The sequence below is a fragment of the Cherax quadricarinatus genome, chromosome 32 (genome assembly GCF_038502225.1).
Source record: "Cherax quadricarinatus isolate ZL_2023a chromosome 32, ASM3850222v1, whole genome shotgun sequence".
NCBI classification, from domain to species: domain Eukaryota; kingdom Metazoa; phylum Arthropoda; class Malacostraca; order Decapoda; family Parastacidae; genus Cherax; species Cherax quadricarinatus.
The window spans coordinates 18,939,276-18,953,807 of record NC_091323.1 but is presented as its reverse complement, the minus strand read 5'-3'; the positions used below and the strand labels follow the sequence as shown (position 1 = coordinate 18,953,807).

General features: G+C 42.3%; 1 protein-coding gene across 1 annotated transcript in view; it reads right to left on the bottom strand.

Moving 5' to 3' along the window:
* Nucleotides 1–14,532, bottom strand: part of LOC128690311 (death-associated protein kinase 1-like) — a 532,947-nt gene that overhangs the window by 234,171 nt on the left and 284,244 nt on the right. Inside the window, 1 exon segment of the mRNA XM_070090725.1 lies at nucleotides 3,272–3,385. Within this exon segment, the coding sequence (XP_069946826.1) occupies nucleotides 3,272–3,385 (114 nt within the window).

Sequence of the window (14,532 nt, the reverse complement as noted above, 5' to 3'; positions counted from 1 at the left end):
CTCATGGATTTTTTTTTCCTTTCCCTTAAAATTTCTTTACAGCATGTAACATCATGGGAAAGGGATGCATTCACTGTTGAACTTCGTTCGAAATTTGGATCAATCTTCTCAAAAATTGCCATTGCTATTTCTATATGGTTGATAGCTTCTTCCAAATCCTGAGTTTTCATTTCTTTAATGGCAACAGGACTACCATCAGGATGGATCTCTTCATGAAATTTCCTTCTCTGCTCTTCAATCAGAAGAAGATCTTGGTCTGTCAGAGCCTCATCATGAGAGAGAAGCAATTCTTCCACATCCTCAGGCTCCACTTCCAATTCTAATTCTAATTCCCTTGCCATACCTACAACATTTACCACTCACTTCCTCCACTGGATTCTCAAACCCTTCAAAATCATCCATAAGTTCAGGAATCAAATTCTTCCAAACACCTTTGAGTGTAGTTTCTTTAACTTCATTCCATGCATCTCTAATATTTTTAATACCATCCAAAATTGTGAAACCTTTCCAAAAAGTTTTTATTTTGTTTAGGCCCTGGCATTTTATCACTGTCTAGGAAATTTACAGCCTTAATGAAAGTTCTCCTTAGGTAATAAGATTTAAAGGCTGCAATTACACCTTGGTCCATCAGCTGCAGTAATGAAGTTGTGTTTGCAGGTATAAAAGCAACATTTATCTCCTTGTACATACCATTTAGAGCTGTAGGGTCGGCAGGGGCATTGTCTAAAACAAGTAAAACATTAAAAGGAATTTTCTTTTCCTTACAGTAAGCCTCAACTGTAGGCTTAAAATAGTCCATGAACCAATTATGAAAATAACAAAAAAGGCACAATACCGTGACTGGAACGATACACAAATAACCCGCACATAAAAGAGAGAAGCTTACGACGACGTTTCGGTCAGACTTGGACCATTGACAAAGTCACACTTTGTCAATGGTCCAAGTCGGACCGAAACGTCGTCGTAAGCTTCTCTCTTTTAATTATGAAAAGATCGGCAGTCATCCAAGCTTTCAAATTAGATTTGTAATAAACGGGGAGGCTGCCTTTTGCACAGTTCTTCAGGGCTCTAGGATTCTGAGTGATAAATCATCATAGGTTTTAACTTGCAGTCACCAGCTGCATTAGCTCCTAGCAAGAGTGTTAGCCTGTCTTTTGCAGCTTTGAAGCCAGGCATTGACTTCTCTTCTTTAGCAATAAATGTCCTAGATGGCATCTTCCAAAATAAAGCAGTCTCATCCACATTAAAAATCTGTTGCTTGGTATATCCACCACATTCTATTATCTCGGCTAGCTCACGTGGATAATTTTCTGCAGCTAAATTGTCAGCGCTTGCAGCTTCACCCTGCACTCTGATGTTGTGAAGTTGACTTCTTTCCTTAACCTATTAAACCAGCCTCTGCTAGCTGAGAATTTATCTTCAGCAGCTTCCTCCCCTCTCTCAGCCTTCAAAGAATTGAAGAGACTTAGGGTCTTGGACTGGATAATGGCTCGGCTTAAAGGCACATTGTGACTAGTCTGATCATCAATCCACACTATTAAAAGTTTTTCCATGTCAGCAATAAGGTTATCACGTTTTCTTATAACTTTAGTGGTCACTGGTGTAGCACTTTTAATTTCCTGCAACGCTTTCTCCTTATTGTTCATAACTGTACTAACCGTTTGACGAACCAAACCAAGCTCACCTGCTATCTCAGCCATTGACATACCTTGTTCACTAAGTTTAATCATTTCTAACTTGGCACTTAAAGTAAGAGGCTTACGACTCTTCTTTTCATAACAATTAAGCTTAGATGCCATCGTCAACGAGAGCCAGTTAGTTAACGAAAAGTAAACGAGAGAAAACGAGATACACGGAGCCCAGACAGTGTAAAAACACAAACTGAACGGGTGGTGGACGATCACTCGGTCAGGCGAAATAGACGGTATTAATACTTATCCAGTTTTAGTTCATTCACGTACTTTTGTAAGAGTTTGTGAAACTTTTACCTTACAATATTTTTTTATTATAATAATAATTAAATCACAAAACAAATACTCTTACATTGTGGACAAATTGTACAAGTTAGTACAGAATAATAAACAGCAACACTTCTATAATCATTGCAACACACTATTTTTAGAGTGAATGATATTATTATTATCATAATAAAAAAGAAGTGCTAAATCCACAAGGGTCGTGAATCGCTATAGAGTGAAGGCATACGAAAGGAATATTTTTCTACAGTTATCCCCTAGTAACAGGTGATGGACCAGAGAAAACGTAATTCTTCCGACACTCCTACAAACCGTTTGGTAAGCAGCTCATATTTATATCTATTTTTATACTGTGGGTTCATGTATCATGTTTGTGTGTTACATAATGTGTTTCTTATATAATTTTGAAAAAATATCATATATTAAGGGAAATGTCTATATTAATGTAATATGCGACATTTAATGCACCCAAGAGATTATTATTATTATTATTATTATAATGGCATCAAGAGTAGAGAGACTCTTAGTGATTTTAATGTGTACCTGCATGCCAGCACAGTGTGTAATTATATTTAGGTACAGGTGAACACAAGTTTAATTATAAAGTACAGTACATATAAAATATGCAATAACCTTAAAACACTTGAAATTTTGGAAAGTTTCCAGACATAATGAGATGTGCTCAGGGAGAATGTAAACAAACTGGGTGGGCCACAGTGACCGTATTAGAAAGGCGTGTGGGGGGGAGGGAGCCGTATAGCGAGTTTTGGTCATAATTTGAAATGTCCATATTAGCAGAATGCCGTAAAGCGAAACGCTGTAAAGTGGGGCTCTACTGTATTTACATTGCTTATTATGTCATATTAGATGAATTATGATAGATAAATAACCCATAGAGTTGATATTAGCATCATATTGAAGTACATGTACTTTTGTCTTGCCTCCCAGAGCAGGAATTCTGTTGGAATGGATTAATGGCATTTCAATTAACTTAAATGAGGAAAATTGACCAGCATACGAGCAGATCAGAATACGAGCAAGATCAAGGAACGGATTAAACTCGTAAGCCAAGGTTTCACTGTATATGGTCATGAGCTAAAACCACAATGTTATATAATAATACATATTAATGAAATTAAATGGAGATATTAAGGAGGCCAATGTGTTTTGCTAGAAAATATATGTAGCTTTACAGAGAAAAGACAAATAATAAAAATAATAATAACTTTTACTGGAGAGAGATGTGAATTAAGTGAACCTACGAGTTAAAAAGCAAGTCTGGGTCTTTTTCATACCTTGTTCGCCATGTTGACGTCAATGTTCTGTGCAACATTGAAGAGTTTCTCCAGGCCTGGCAGGTTTCCTTCTTCCACTGCTGCCACCAAGGCAGACAGAACAAAACTGGCATCCTGAAGAAAAACATCTTATTACATTTCTAAATAAAATGTAAACAAATGAATTATGACAAACTAAATGTACAAGTTATTCAATATTAGTAGCGCATGTCTAGCACATACGTAACAACAACAACAACAACAATAGCAGCAGCAGCAGCAGCAGTGGCGGCGTGAGTGGGTGTTGGGATTTGGGTGGGTGAGGGGGTGTGAGGTGGAGGGGGGATTATTCTTCTGTTTATAGGGTGTGGAAGTGAGTTTTAGTGTTTGGGAGTGGGTTGTAGGGGTCTAGTAATGAGTTGGGGGTTTGGGAGTGCATTGTAGGGGTCTGAGAATGAACTGTAGGGGTGTAGAAGTTGTAGGGTTATAGGAACGAGTTTTAGGATTGTGAAAGTTATAGAGGTGTGGGAGCAAGTTGTAGGGATGTGGGCAGGGCCGGATTACCGCATAGGCAAACGAGGCATTTGCCTAGGGCCCCGCGGTTCAAGGGGTTCAGGGGCTCATCCAAGACTGCGCACATGGTGCAAGTGCAAAGGGGTCCCTACCTAAAAAGTTCAAGTGTTTGGAGAGTAAAATTGATATTTAAAAATTAATCAAAACAAAACTAAATAATGAAATAAAATAAAATAAAAATAAATAAACCTAACCATAGATGGCAACACTCAACATGCCTTTGTTTACATCAGAACAGCTGTGTTTTCCCTGTGTTTTCCCGCTAATGGGTGAGTATGGGAGATTCCTCTCCAATTTTCTGTAGTAATTACACATTATCTAGACTTGTACTGTGACAAATTAACTGAAGTGTTGTTGATGTGTATGGATAAATGTTTGTTTTTGCCTCTAAATGTTAAGGGAGGTACCTGATAGGGTTACTTGACCAGTAAAGACGCATGGACCAGTAAAGACGCATTTTTGGTAAAAATACTATAAAGAAAAACCTAAAAATGCAAACTGACTTCCGTTTGTAGGTTTTAAAAGCACTTTGTCCTGTCTTTAAGTCTTTATCATTTCAATAACAGATCTCAATTGATTGATGTTCTACGTCACTTCCGTCGCAAATGCTTAGTTTTCAAGTTGCGACGGAAGTGATGTAGAACATCAATTAATTTACTACATATTTCCCCAGAAACACATAAGCCACATCAGAAAATCGTTGGTTGGGTGAAACTGAAAATTGTCCCTGCATTCTTTAATTCTCATGTCCTTACCTATGGTGGTAGGCTATATATCATGCAAAACATAATGATTAGTTTAGTTATGAAAATGGTAATATAAATACCACTGTGCATTGTTCTTGGACTCAGTATGATTTCTGTTTAAGTAAATTGGAGATCAAGGAGGATGAATTAGTAAAATATTCGTACCCCAAATCACTAACCTAATCTATGGTAAAAGTTATGTATATGACTCCTTTCTGGTAACGTTTTGAATTTTTAGATGCGCAGCCAGAGGAAAGGGGGCTACAAGGGCCATGTCCCCCCAATTGACAGAAAAAAAAATTTAATAATAATTAAAAAATTAATAATAATTGATAATGAAAAATTTGTATTTGCATGATTACAGACAGTGATACATCCTCATTATGGCATCTCGTGAACGTGATGTTGGACGTTCTTATGCGAGTGGGTCACAGAAAAGAAAGAAGAAATTTCAAGAAGAAGAACAGAAAAAGAAAGATGTAGGAAGCTGCAGAAAGATCATAGACATGTTCACGAAAACAGTTTCTGATGTTACCAGTACAGTTGAATCTGCAGATACGTCAGATCATACAGGAAGCCCTCCCTCCATTATTTCTCAGCCAGCATCTACTTCTTTTGTGTCTCCTCTCAATGTCTCAACGGACATTTCATCCACAGGATTTGTCTTAAAAGATCCTGTCTCATGGCCAAATGTAATCCCAGATTCTCTACGTAATGCTTTCATTGCAGAAACCTTCAGTCAAACTCTGAACATTGACTTTAGGAAATCAGCAAGGATTTATGATGATGGAAGTCGTCGTTGTTTAAAGTCATCTATGTTTTATAGGAAGCTTGCAAATTCAGAAACTGTGAAAAGATCATGGATGGTATACTCTGAAAGCTCAGGAAAAGTGTACTGCTCAGCATGCAAGCTATTTTCTACCAAAGAAAATACCTTCACACAGGGGTTCAATGACTGGAAAAATTCCAAGCGTTTCAAGGAACATGAAAACAGCACCACTCACAGGAGCTGCATTTCAGCCAGTGTATTTCGTGCACAGAAAAAAAGGCTTATTGGATTCTCATTTGGAAAATCAAACTGAAAAAGAGCGCACTTATTGGAGAAAAGTTCTAGAAAGAGTTGTTGCTGTTGTAAAATTCTTAGCTCTAAGAGGACTTGCTTTCTGTGCAGAAAATAAGGTTTTTGGTTCGGAAAACAATGGCAATTTCCTAGGGAACATAGAACTGTTAGCACAATTCGATCCATTCTTAGCAAATCATGTGTCACGCCTTGGGAATGCAGGAAGAGGCACTGTATCTTACATGTCATCTACTATATGCAATGAATTTATTGAACTGATGACTAAGAAAGTTCTCAATAACATCATAGCAGCTGTGAAAACTGCAAAATACTTTGCAATAAGTGTAGATTCAACACCAGATATTTCACATACAGATCAATTGACATTCATTGTTCGCTTTGTCGACTCCAGTGGTAAGCCTGTAGAGCGCTTTATAAAATTCATTCCTCTTTCAGGCCATAATGGAGAAACAATGATGAATGTAGTACTGGATACTCTGCTTGAACATGATCTCTCTATTATGGATTGCCGTGGCCAGAGCTACGACAATGCAAGTAACATGTCGGGTAAATATAATGGATTGCAAGCCCGTATCAAGCAAATCAACCCACTTGCTGAATATGTGCCCTGCTCAGCACATTCTCTTAATCTTGTTGGGTCATGTGCTGCGGAGTGTTGTGTCGCTGCAGTTTCATTTTTTGGACTTTAACAAGCACTCTTTAATTTTTTCTCTGCTTCAACGCATCGGTGGAGTATACTCAAGTCAACCATTCATGGAGATGTCATCAAATCATTATCAACAACAAGGTGGTCAGCGCAGCATGATGCAACACATGCTTTGAAAGACAGCTTTGCTGAAATACGTTCTGCTTTGATCCAAATAGCAGAGGATGAAGACCAGACAGCAACTACAAGAAGCGAAGCAGCCAGCTTAGCATCAAAATTGGAAGATTTTGAATTGGCCTTACTCTGTGTGCTTTGGGACTGTTTACTGGAACGGTTAAATGCCACGAACAAGACACTTCAGAAAATTGAAATTGAAATGGCTACTTGTGCTAACCTCTATGCAGGCTTAGTGGAATTTGTAAGCTCACTTCGCAATGATGAAGCTTTTGAAATGTTTGAAGAGAAAGCTAAACTGCTGGTGAAAGACTACAGTTACCGGGCTGATCATCAGCGGTCAAGGAAGAGGAAACGCAATTTTGAAGAGCCAGACAATGAAATTGTGTTGCTACCAAGGCAGAAATGTAAGACAGCTACATACTTCGTCATTCTGGATTCACTGATTACAGAATTGGTGAAAAGAAAAGAAATCTACCAGAATCTCAATGACAAGTTTGGATTTCCGATCAAAATTACTACTATGCCAGATGCAGAATTGAGAGAAGCTGCATTAAAGTTGCAACAACACTTTTCAGCAGATGTTCAGGACACATTTGTTGAAGAAATAGTTCATTTTGCTGGGTATATGAATCAGATTAAAGCTCCACCTGAAAAATGTGCACCCTCAGCTGCTTTGAAACATTTAAGAAATGCAGGTATCTCAGAAACCTTCCCTAATGTTGACATAGTGTATCGCCTTTACCTAACACTTCCAGCTACTAACTGTGAAGGAGAACGTTCATTTTCTGTTTTGAAAAGAGTGAAAAACCAGCTCCGTTCAACAATGAGTCAAGACAAATTGTGTAACCTAGCCTTGTTGACCACTGAATCTGATCTAACAAGAAATATTGATTTTCAGAATATAATTGATGATTTTGCCAATATGAAATCCAGAAAAAAAGTTTATTTAAGAAGTGCCTGTGAATATAAACAATTCTTTACTTTCTTGAGTTTATATGATTTTTTAGTCTTATGCATGATACAATGATAACAATAATGGTCAGTGATTTATAAAGGGAATAATAGTGCTGTAGTGGTTATGCTGAATATAATAGGTACATGATGTCACTACTTTAATAGCCTAATCTAGAAATACTATGCTGTCTTGAGTTTATTCTCTTTAAAATGCATGATTTAACAAGATAGTTATAATGGCTGTTGGTAAATGGTTTTGGTTGTCTTGACGTACTTTCCCTATTAAATTTAATCTAAATAGCCAGAATGTATTTAATTAGACCTTAAACAGGCGCACACCGACCCCCCCCCCACCCCCAAGCTGGAAGGGGTCGCTTCGCTTACCCGTAACTCAAAGGGGCCCCGCCAATCTGAATAGCCTAGGGTCCGGAGACTTCTTAATCCGGCCCTGGATGTGGGAGTAAGTTATAGAGGTGTGGGAGTGAGTTGTAGGAGTAAGTTATAAGGGTGTGGGAGCGAGTTGTGGGAGTAAGTTATAGGAGTGTGGGCAGGGCTCGATTAAGGCATGGGATTTAGGGGCTGCAGCCCAGGGTCCTCTGCCAGCTGGAGGGCCTCCAGGGGCTGCAGCCCAGGATCCTCTGCCAGCTGGAAGGTCTCCAGGGGCTGCAGCCCAGGGTCCTCCACCAGCTGGAGGGCCTCCAGGGGCTGCAGCCCAGGATCCTCTGCCAGCTGGAAGGTCTCCCGGGGCTGCAGCGCAGGGTCCTCGGCCAGCTGGAGGGACTCCAGGGGCTGCAGTCCAGGATCCTCTGCTAGCTGGAAGGTCTCCAGGGGCTGCAGCCCAGGATCCTCTGCTAGTTGGAGAGCCTCCAGGGGCTGCAGCCCAGGATCCTCTGCTAGCTGGAAGGTCTCCAGGGGCTGCAGCCCAGGATCCTCTGCCAGCTGGAAGGTCTCCAGGGGCTGCAGCCCAGGATCCTCTGCCAGCTGGAAGGTCTCCAGGGGCTGCAGCCCAGGGTCCTCTGCTAGCTGGAAGGTCTCCAGGGGCTGCAGCCCAGGGTCCTCCACCAGCTGGAGGGCCTCCAGGGGCTGCAGCCCAGGATCCTCTGCTAGCTGGAAGGTCTCCAGGGGCTGCAGCCCAGGGTCCTCTGCTAGCTGGAAGGTATCCAGGGGCTGCAGCCCAGGATCCTCTGCCAGCTGGAAGGTCTCCAGGGGCTGCAGCCCAGGGTCCTCCACCAGCTGGAGGGCCTCTAGTGGCTGCAGCCCAGGATCCTCTGCTAGCTGGAAGGTCTCCAGGGGCTGCAGCCCAGGGTCCTCCACCAGCTGGAGGGCCTCCAGGGGCTGCAGCCCAGGGTCCTCTGCCAGCTGGAAGGTCTCCAGGGGCTGCAGTCCAGGGTCCTCTGCCAGCTGGAGGGCATCCAGGGGCTGCAGCCCAGGGTCATCTGCCAGCTGGAGGGCATCCAGGGGCTGCAGCCCAGGGTCATCTGCCAGCTGGAAGGCCTCCAGGGGCTGCAGCCCAGGGTCCTCCACCAGCTGGAAGGTCTCCAGGGGCTGCAGCCCAGGGGCCTCCAGGGGCTGCAGCCCAGGATCCTCAGACAGCTGGAGGGACTCCAAGGGCTGCAGTCCAGAGTCCTCTGCCAGCTGGAGGGCCTCCAGTGGCTGCAGCCCAGGATCCTCTGCCAGCTGGAGGGACTCCAAGGGCTGCAGTCCAGGGTCCTCTGCCAGCTGGAGGGCCTCCAGGGGCTGCAGCCCAGGGTCCTCTGCCAGCTGGAAGTACTCCAAGGGCTGCAGTCCAGGGTCCTCCGCCAGCTGGAGGGCCTCCAGTGGCTGCAGTCCAGGGTCCTCCGCCAGCTGGAGGGCCTCCAGGGGCTGCAGCCCAGGGTCCTCTGCCAGCTGGAGGGCCTCCAGGGGCTGCAGCCCAGGGTCCTCCGCCAGCTGGAGGGCCTCCAGGGGCTGCAGCCCAGGGTCCTCTGCCAGCTGGAGGGCCTCCAGGGGCTGCAGCCCAGGGTCCTCTGCCAGCTGGAGGGCCTCCAGGGGCTGCAGCCCAGGGTCCTCCACCAGCTGGAGGGCCTCCAGGGGCTGCAGCCCAGGGTCCTCCGCCAGCTGGAGGGCCTCCAGGGGCTGCAGCCCAGGGTCCTCCGCGAGCTGGAGGGCCTCCAGGGGCTGCAGCCCAGGGTCCTCCGCCAGCTGGAGGGCCTCCAGGGGCTGCAGCCCAGGGTCCTCTGCCAGCTGGAGGGCCTCCAGGGGCTGCAGCCCAGGGTCCTCTGCCAGCTGGAGGGCCTCCAGGGGCTGCAGCCCAAGGTCCTCTGCCAGCTGGAGGGCCTCCAGGGGCTGCAGCCCAGGATCCTCCGCCAGCTGGAGGGCCTCCAGGGGCTGCAGCCCTGGGTCCTCTGCCAGCTGGAGGGCCTCCAGGGGCTGCAGCCCAGGGTCCTCCGCCAGCTGGAGGGCCTCCAGAGATTAAGTGAAGACTGTTCACAGTTACTGCTGTAAGGTTATAATTATAGTATGTTATTACTGTTATTACATTACATATATGATGAACTGTTGATTGTTGAGATTAATTTTCGATAGAGATTTAAGAGTGGCTCCCGATAAGGCAGGCATTATTCGATTTGCCAAGACCTTATAGTATACTGTCATAGTGTCAACTTGTCAAGCCTAGTGACAAAGGCCTACCTTCCTTTTTATATGATTTTTATTTTACCATTTTTATTGATGACTGAATTAAGTTTAATATTAATGATGTGCCTTTTTTCAGTATGTTATTGTGTAATAAAAAATAACTTTTATGAAAATAATAACTAAACTGAGACGAAGTGATTCATGCAAAGAATTAATTTCACCTTCATAAGACATTACGATAAGAACTCTCCTTAAGTTAGTATTTAGCAATTTTTCACCCTTTCAGATTAATCATGTCGGAGATTTGAGAGTGAAGCAAGCGAAAGAAAAAGACAAGAGAAGATGCGGAATCATGAAAATCTGCTCAGTAAATGTTCAAACTTATCTGATCTTGGGTTCGAATGCAATGCAGCAGCAGAACAGCAAACAGAGCAGACAACAAATGTATCTAAATCCAATGATTATGATGGTAACATGAAAGAGGCACTAGAAGTTCAAGTTATATCTGATGACATGCTTATAATATACTGGTGGTGGTGGACATAATAAGCCTTCACTATGGCTAACAAATATTAACTGTTTTTTTAACGTGACACTAGTGAACAAAACCTAATGACAGACTGGACTGTGTGTTCTGTGTCAGGAGGAATCAGGCTATCACAGCTTAGCAATGAATGATTTGCCATTGCTCATTAACAGTGATAGATTGATGAGGAAAATGATACACAAAATATCAGAAGGCAAAGCAAAATGGCGTAAATTGTGTGTCATTAAATTTAACAACAGTAAGCTTTAAAAGAAAAAAAAGGAGGAAAATTCTCATTGATTCTCCTGCTGAGTTTTCAATTTGCAAGGAGTTCACAAGGTAGTGATCCGTCTGCACACAGTAATGCTTCCACATCAAAGAACATATGCTTCTTCTATGAAAAAGTCTGAAAAAACCTTCACATGTTGCTTCTACATTTGTTCTAGACAGCGGGTAACAAAATGTACACTAGAATTACATGATGAGAGGCTACTGGTAAAGCTGAATGTTGGAGATATGATGCCCAGTGATGTTTATTATGTAAGATGCTTATCTGAACTGTCCTCGCGTAGTCGGAGTAGAGAGATACATAATAATATATACCTGGAAAGTACTCGAGGGCCTGGTCCCAAATCTGTACACTGCTATAATTTACTGGCGTGAGAGATATGGGAGGAAGTGCAAAACAAACCCAGTTAGGAGCAGGGGTGCGGTGGCCACACTAGGGGAACACTTTATCAACATCCGGGGTCCCAGACTATTTAACATCTTACCAGAAGATATCAGACATGGCTGGAATAAGTGTAGAAGCCTTCAAGAGGAAACTGGACAAGTATCTTCACCAGGTGCCAGATCAGCCAGGCTGTGATGGATATGTGGGGCAGCATGCCTCCAGCAGCAACAGCCTAGTTGACCAGGCAAGCACCAGACGAACCTGGCCCATGGCCGGGCTAAGAGAGTAGAGATACACTCGAAACTCTTCGAAGGCAAAGGTCAAAGGTAAAGGTTTTAAACACCATTAACGGAACTGTACATCAGAGGAGCGGCATAACATACCAAAGCATGATAAAAAAAATTCCAGTCAACAGATGAGCCATGGAATTACATTTGCTGAACTCATCTATGCTGAAGTTCATGGCAATGAAGAAGTTGCACCAGTTTTTTATTGACTGATCTGGTCAATCTGCATACAGCAAGACTTCAACAAATGGAAATTGATGCAAATGTTCACAGAACAAGGTTGAAAAATCGAACTGTCAATTTCCTGATCTGCAAGGATATTACATCCATATTTATACATGAATGTGATATCCTTCTCGTTTTTGATCAAAATATTGGTCAAGTATTAAAAAGATTGTCAATATGATGAAAAAAAAACATAATATTGAGCAAAGCTGCCAGTATCATCAGGAGAGACGTCATGAAATATGTAATCAAAAGCGAATATGATGGATCATTCAGTCCAAACTGTTAAGTTTCGACGTCGCAACCTTTGCTTGCCCTAGACTGCCTAAAAGATGTGATCGTTAATGCCATAAATATTCCATCTAAATAAAAAACTGCTTTCCAGGCTTCAGTATTTGTAGCTTAGCTGACCTATATCAAAATGCATCAACAGAAACGAGTAGCCAGTGCAGGGAGCAGACAGAGAAATTACAGAGATCCTCTTTTGCCTATCTACCTAGATCTGAAACTGCATGCAAAAACTCGGAGTCGAGATATCAATCATTGATGCTTTCAATCAACTAGGCCTTTCATTTTCGTACGATCTGGTTATAGGCATAACTAGCACAACTAGCAATCATGTATGCGAGGCCTACGACTGTGAACAATGAATCTGCCAACATAATTTAGAAAAAGGTTTGTTTACCGTAGCTGTGAACAACATCGACCAAGAATGTTCCTCAACTACTGCATCTTGATCCTTCCATGGAACGGGGATCTCCTTGTTTCAGCAGCCAAAGAATTACAGATAAAATAAATCGTAAAAATACCCCGAGAGAGCTGACTGATATCAGAAAGAAATGGGTGTTACCAAAATTCTGCATCACTACGGAGCCAGTGACCATGAGGGGACTTGAGCTAGAGTTCGCCACGGCCACGCTAGCTGGAGATTCGTCTGTAAAAACTTTCAAGTAACAAAGGCAAACGGACCAAGCAAAACAGACCTACAATAACTTCTCAACTCTATCAGATTAATATGGGTAAGTTTAGTCTAGCAAGGGTGAGAACGATACCCTCATTGAATGTGATGGTTATGTGGGGCAGCAATAGTCTGGATGACTAGGCAAGCACCAGACAAGCCTTGCCCGTGGCCAGGCTCCGGGAGTACAAAGACTCTTGGAACTCATCAAAGGTAAAGATATAGTGAAGATATAAAGGTAAATATTCAAGTCTATTCTACGGCGAAGTGAAATAATAAAGGGAAACAATTTTAAATGGAACTCCTTTCATTCAAATTATTCTTTTCTGTTTGTACGAGGTGGCTTAAAGCAGCAACACGATGTGTCGATGAGGAGGAACCAAAGGAGAACGTCTCGACTGCACATCATGCTTCTCAAATTCCTAAGCAGGATCTTGCTCGAGCAATTTTGCTGGGGTCAGTTATTTAAGGCCACGCAAAACCTAACATCTGGTGAACGGGGTTCGACTAACCCTACAAAATGGATCCCCAGACTGAAGTAGTCCAAGCGCTTTTCAGATGTGGCAGTAAACAAGGGTGCTCATCATGACGTTGTAAATGCAAACAAGCAAGTCTTGAAATGCACATCATTATGTAACTGAAGGCATTTGTGATGTGTAATAGTATTCTTACAGGCCATGCCATAATTTGTTTTATGCTTACAATATCCTGTCTTGTTCTAGATGTATATCAGTATGCATTGAGCTAGCCAAGCAGTTTACAGTTTAATCACATATAATTCTAAGAGCTTTTCAATCTGGTGTCAAAAATGAGTTTATAAAATATAAACTTCAATTTCAAATCTAGATAATAAGTTTATCTGACTTCCTGTTCAATAAATCATTAGTGGGAAACCATGAAATCAATAGTAATAACTAGTGAATGTGTATTAATACCTGCAAGCAAACAATACTAAAAATGTTCAACATGGCTGCAATAACAACTAAACATCATTTCCCAGTGTTGGAAATTGTTTTAGCATAATTCTTGACCATCAAAACCAAAGAGTGTATACATTTGCTATCCTGATATAATTAATATTGGTAGAGAATTCTTGATATTGTCCTCTGTGGTAATGGCCGAGTTGGTTAACACAGGCATCACACACTATTTTAGCGGTGGTTCCATATCAAAATTTGTTAATAATATCAAAATTTGTTCATAATAACCATGATCAAAGTTTTATGACTCTCTGATCGCGGGTTCTACCCGTGGTATGGTTCCTACCCGTGGTATGGTTCCTACCCGTGGTATGGTTCCTACCCGTGGTATGGTTCCTACCCGTGGTATGGTTTATTTGCAATCATGTCATTACGATTTCAAGAATCAGAAATTAAATTAGTTTAAATCATATACATAAATAAGGCATTATTTTGAAATGTAATGCGAGTGGTTAACGTCAAGTGTAAAAGATAACTCAACACCTAGTGACATGTATGTCACATGACTCGCGAAATCGTAATGACACGATTGCAAACAAACCAGGGTACGGGTGGGGATTAAACTCGCGGCAAGTGAGTCGTAAAACTCCAGGCCAGCACCTAAGCAACTGGGCCAGCTGGCTACAATAAGATTCATCCAACTAGGTGTATTTATACACCATAGGGAGGTTAGAATGGGTCCCACTATGACCACAATTCAAAGTTTTCACAGATGACTCTCCCGCCAGAGTGGCTGTGACGGCCACGGATATGGTTACGCAGGAAAAACTAATTTGTGTCGTCAATCTGTAGACTGATTAATGACTCAACCAACACAAGCCAAATAATGATTTTAGTATT